General features: G+C 34.3%; 1 protein-coding gene across 1 annotated transcript; it reads left to right on the top strand.

Moving 5' to 3' along the window:
- Positions 1-2,669: 2,669 nt before the first annotated feature.
- On the top strand, positions 2,670-4,698 carry LOC145121120 (uncharacterized). The gene has a single exon (XM_079056902.1). The coding sequence runs from the start codon at positions 3,070-3,072 to the stop codon at positions 4,549-4,551; it is 1,482 nt and encodes a 493-aa protein (XP_078913028.1). The 5' UTR covers positions 2,670-3,069; the 3' UTR covers positions 4,552-4,698.
- Positions 4,699-6,201: the final 1,503 nt, after the last annotated feature.

Here is a 6,201-nt window from a genome sequence, read left to right as displayed (position 1 = left end):
GGATGAATGAAATTTTTTAAAATATATTAGGATGATGGTGGTGTTGTCAAAAAAAAAAAAAAGAATTAATTCAATAAAAATGAATTATATAAATTAACTAAAAGAAATTAATAATCCAATAAAGTAATATTTATTAATATATAAATATTATATATTTATAAATAATATTTATTAATATAAAATAATCCAATAAAAAGAATTAATCCATAAAAAGGAAATAAAAAAATTATTTAAAATAAATTAATAATCGAATAAAATAATATCATTATTAATATATAATAATCCAATAAAAAAAAATTAAAAAATTTATTTAAAAGAAATTAATAATCCAAGAAAGAAAGAGGCGGGGTTTGGGACACAATTGTCTTTTCAGTCTATTCAGCCAGAAAGATATAGTTTTGGAACTTTATGGGAAAGACATATTTTACCGGGAAATACCTATTTTTTTGTGCATATCAAACAGTATTTCCGGTCTAAAAATGCTTTTATGACAAAAGTGTTTATTGATGGTGGTAAAAAAAGTTTTTAAAAAAGACAAAATTGTAAAAATGATTCCTATAGTATGTCGGAAATTGTTATTTTGGTCTAAAAAAATTTGGACTATCACCAGTGGTCCAAAACATTGATTTTGTTGTGATTTTGGTCAAATTTATTTTGAATTTTTTTTTAAATGACGATTTTTCTGTTTGTATTTTCTTTTTTCAAATTTTTATTGAAAAAAAAAATACTCACCCCACCTCCCCCTCCATCTCTCTCGTACAAACACCCATACATGGTTTGTGACCCCATCTGCAAAAAAACGAAACCATATGTTCTTCACCATTTTCTTTTTACATTTTTTGCTCATTTAGCTTCAAACATAAAATTAGTTCCACCCAAAACAAGACATCGATCTCTCATTCCTACACGATACCTTGATCGAATCCAAGAAGCTATGGCAGAAGATGATTAGTATGTGAATGTGTGTATGTCTATGGCAGAAGATCGGATCCGGATAGAGAGGAAAACGTGAATGGTTTTCGACCTGCACCAATAAAAAGAGAGCAACTGATTTGGGTCTTCCATCACAGGAATGAATTTAAATTCCTAGAATATGAAATCAATTTCGAATTTGAAATCATTTTTGAGGTTGAAATCGAACCCTAATCTGAAGCAAACAGCCACGCCTCTGGAAAGTTTAAGGAAACGCCCATTAATTTAGGAACTAAATCAAGAACAAAATAAGCTTTTATGAACATCAATTATAAAGAGAAAGAAACCCATTTAGACAGAAGAGTGTGGCGTTAGTACCGGAACCCATATCAGAAGTAATGGACGACGACCACCACCACCAGATCAGATAGAAGCGGAAGGGGAGGAGACACTAGCAACATCACTAGCGGCGGCGATCTTGGTCACCGGAGCACATCCCCGACCAAGAAACTCATGTAAAATAGTGAAAATGATGCATACATGATCATTAATAGAAGACATCTTCAATCCCAGCTCAATAGTGAAGCTGCTTTGAACATCTTCTTTATGCGCTTCAAAATCAAGAAACTATGTGAGCTAAAGAGAAACCCATACGTTATTTTTTAACCTGCAAATATAATATATAATCTACTCCTAAACAAACATCTAGATCCACCTATGTCCACTACGAAACTTGAACCCTCGACCTCAAGGAGAGATGACGTCACCTAATATCACTGGGTTAGAAGTCCTTTGGTAGAAACCCATACGTATGTGTGTTGATTACACATGTATATATAAATATATATTATTTGGATACATGTGTATGTATATCGTAACCAAGGATTTATAGGAACTAGAGAGAGGAAATAGAAAGGGTTTGAATTAAGATCCAACGAAGTGTCAACTAAGCTTGTATATTCCATGGAAACATTCTTAAAAGAATGCAATATATATATAGAGAGAGATGGTTTGTATTTTTTTCTATAATAATGCAGTAAATAGAAAGAAACTGAAAAAAATAAATAAAGAGAAAAAAAAGGTCATTTTAACCATTTTCAAGTTTGAAACGGATTAAATTCGCAACAAAATCAAAGTTTTGAACCAGTGGTGTAAGTCCAAAACTTTTTGGACTAAAGGGATAATTTTTGATATACTACATGGGCCGATTTTACAGTTTTGTCTTTAAATAAAGTGTTTGAATTATATTTTATGCTGAAAAAGTTAATAAATCAATAAATTAAAAAGTATTTTGCTTAAAAACTTTTTTTTAAGTTATTTTGGTTAAAAAGCTAAAATTAGTTTAAAAAAGCTAGGTTTAAGATGCTTTTTAAAATATATTTTTTTGAAGCTAAATGGAAATATTATTATGAAAAATGTTTTTAAGTTTAACAAACATTTTTTTTGATTTATTGGTTTTTCAAAAAAATCAATAAGTTATTTTTTTTGAAGTTATGTAATTCTTGTGACGACATACCGAGCTTAATAAGATATATAATTAATAGTGTAGTTTGCATAAAAGATGAGAATAATTGAATAATCGTATCAGATCAAATGACATAAATGATTTATGATGTATCTCATAAAAACTGGACCTGTTTAAAGTTTAATTTTTCTTCTGAACCGGGTTAACCGAACAATATATCGGAGCAGGTTTTTTGGCCCATTACCTGCCTGACCCGACCCGGTCGGTTCTCAAGCTTCTAAAAGAACGTCACCGATGATACTAAAATACGCGGACTGCCATCGGTTTCATCTTCCGGCCACCGGGACTACAATTTAATAGGTTTCCGGCGTTGTCCTTAGCCTTCGATTAACCAGCAAATGCAAATTACGCCTAAAATCGATCTTGCCGCCTTCGTTGAACTAAGTTCAGTATGCAATTATGACGTTCTATCATTCAACCCTACAAAATCTGCGAAACAGCAAATTCTTCGATTTGGGGTTTTATTAATTTGATTCTTATTTCTCAAGTTCTTCCTTTATAGTATTCATTGCTTCTATGTTCTTCGACTTAGGTTTTAGAGCAATTCAACTGAATATATGGTTGATTGGTTGTCTTGCTGTCTATATAGTTTCTGATTTATACATATAGCTTGCTATAAGGGTTTTAAGGTGATGGAGACTGTACCTTTAAGGCACCCATATCAGACTATCCCTTCATCATCGCAACCCTTGGCACACCAAAAACTTTCTCAACATCAACAACCTGAGAAATCCCAGAAACAATTCCCATCATACCTTGATGCATATGATTTATCGCCAAGAGCAAGAGCTATTTGCGAAATACTCGCTAGGGTTTTTCCGGCTGAGGTTGAAACCGCATTATCAGTGACAGGAATGAACCTCGAGCCTGAAGTTGTACAAGAAGTGATCAAGTTCTCGTATGGATGCCCTGAAGCTACCATGATATTTTTCAAATGGGTGGGTTTGAAGCAAAAGCATTCGCCTTTAACGTGGAATTTGATTGTGGATTTGCTTGGGAAGAATCAGATGTTTGAGCGGATGTGGGAAGCGATTAGGTCAATGACGCAAGAGGGTGTTGTATCCATAACCACATTTGTTTCAGCTTTCAGGAGCTACTGTGAGGTTGGAAGGTTTAATGAAGCTATAAAGGCGTTTGATGCGATGGAAAAGTATGGAATTCAACCTGATGTTGTGGCTCTCAACTCTCTTTTGAGTGCTATATGTCGTGAACATTTCCAAACAGAAATAGCAGCAGAGTTTTTCGAAAAAATCAAGACTAAAATCCCTCCAGATGCAGATTCTTTTGCGATTCTGTTAGAAGGGTGGGAGAAAGAAGGAAATGTGGCGAAGGCAAAAACGATGTTTGCAGAGATGGTGATTCGTGTTGGCTGGAGCCCAGAAAACATGTCAGCTTATGTTGCTTTTTTGAACACTCTAATTCAAGGTTCACAAGCTGATGAAGCTCTAAAGTTTCTTCATGTAATGAAGGGGAAGAACTGCTTACCAGGTTTGAAATTCTTCTCAAATGCTCTTGATGTTCTTAATAACCAGAACGATTCTGCTCATGCTTTATCTCTATGGGAAATCATGACAACGAATGGGTTAATCCCAAATTTGGTCATGTATAATTCCATAATCGCTTTGCTTTGCAACAAAGATGAAATCAATAACGCCTACCAACTGCTCGATGAAATGCCTTTCAATGGAGTTTTCCCTAATTCCCTAACTTACAACTTAATCTTCGAATGTCTGATCAAGAACAAGAAGGTGAAGGAAACTGGGAACTTTTTCTTGGAGATGATAAAGAACGAACAGCCTCCAACCCCTTCAAATTGTGCATCTGCCATTTCAATGTTTTTTGAACTTGATGATCCTGAAATGGGATTTGAGATTTGGTTTTATATGATGAAAGATGGTGTTTCACCTCTTGAGGATAGTGCTAATGCTTTGCTGATTGGGCTTGCTAGTATGGGTAGGCTGACTGAATTGAGGAGATATGTTGAACAATTTTTTCTTAAAGGAATCAAGATTTATGAGTCTACAATGGGGAAGTTGAAGATTGCTTTCCTTAAGGAGGGAAGAAAGGGAGTTAATGTATATACTGATCTTGATTGGAAATGGAGATCTTCATAGAAGTTTCTTTTGTTTGTTATTACTAGTTGTTTCAAGTCATTTAGGGTTGTTTTTACAAGAATGGAAGAACTTGAATCATAAGTAGGAACTTCTTTCATGGTTAGCTACAAATTTTCTTGATTTATGAAAAGGGATATGCTTTTCTAATGACATCTTTATTAGTTGCTCATATTTTCTTGATTTGGGTTTCCACTTCATGATTGGAATTGGAGATCTTGGTATTACCCAAAGACCCGGTTCTTCTTACCCGAATAGTGGCAATTGTGGGCTACTATTAACTTTAATCATAGTTTTAACTGTGGGAGGATAAGGTTTGTGACAATTTTAAGACACGTTTTCAACAACTACAAAATACTTAGACTACACGGTATGGGCCATTTTTTGCTCGCGTTAGGGCTGAGGTGGCGGCCATAACGCCGTCTTAACACAATGAACACCACCCCCCTTCTCGTTAAGGGGTGTTATGATATATCTAGTTGTAACAAAGACTAGATAAAACACTTATTTTGATTGGCTATTCCTTCATCCACCAATCAAATTTTTTTCTTTTTTCTTCTCTATCCTCTTAACACCGTGTTATAACATGAAAACACCATCCCCACTTCTTGTTATAACATGTTGAAATGTGAGGTGACAATAGTTGACTTCATAACATCGTTGCCCACACCCAATACTTTTAGGCTAAAGGAGTGGTAACACTCCTAGCACCTTGCCACATCACTTTTTTAAATGTCATATCATCTTTTTTTCTTAGCATCTAATTCTAAGCATTTCATAAGGAGTGGTAACACTCCTAGCATTTTATTTATTTATCTTTTTTTATTTTTTTTAATTTCAAAAATATGATTGAAACCTTGAATTTCAAACGGGGCCCTCATTTTCCAAATATCATATCCAACCGATAAACATGGCCTAACATGTGATTTTTTTTCTTTAAGATTTATTGGTTTTTAAAAAAATCCTATATTAAACATCCATCTAAATAAACTAGCATTAAAAAGTGTTGGTGTTGCAAACGAGGCCTTGTGGATGAGAACAACCTTTTTTGGAGAGTCCAGAGGAGCTTGAAAGCAAAATTTGTGCTTTCTTTTTCTTTCTCTTTCGTTTCTTTCTCATAACTTAAAGAATCAAGGCCTGTTTTTTCTCAAATCTTCAGTGGAAAAAAATGAGAAACAACAAGAAATCAAAAAATTAAGGGGGTTGAAAAGCAAAAATAAGAAAAAATTAGAGAAATTAAGAGAGGGATCAGAGGAAGAAGGAGGATTTTTTGCTTTTTCTGGTTGAAGAAGAACGAGAAAGAACCTGAAAAAGAAATGTTTACTCAAACTCAACCACAGAAGCAATCTAGTGAGCAACTTCAAGCTGGTCAAATTTCAGGGAGTTTGAGTTTCAGTGGGTTAATGTCGAAAAAGATGAAGAGTCTAAATCTGCTCTCTCAACTTTTAAGGGGAAAGAGGAAGAAATAGAGAAGAAAAATTGGAGGTTAAAGAAAGAATTCAAGCTCAGTTGGGTCGTATTGAAGAAAAAACCAAAGCATTGAAGAAGAAACCAAATGCTTTGGACCAATCACCTTCTTCCCTTCCTTTCTCTCTCATCTCGCCAAAGCCATAACGACTGGAGCATAGCGACCCCCCTTAGCGAGCGCTAGGG

The sequence above is a fragment of the Lactuca virosa genome, chromosome 6 (assembly GCF_052849685.1).
Source record: "Lactuca virosa cultivar CGN04683 chromosome 6, Lactuca_virosa_CGN04683_v6, whole genome shotgun sequence".
In the NCBI taxonomy this organism is placed as follows: domain Eukaryota; kingdom Viridiplantae; phylum Streptophyta; class Magnoliopsida; order Asterales; family Asteraceae; genus Lactuca; species Lactuca virosa.
The sequence above is the reverse complement of the archived record's forward strand: the minus strand, read 5'-3'. Positions and strand labels throughout refer to the sequence as shown.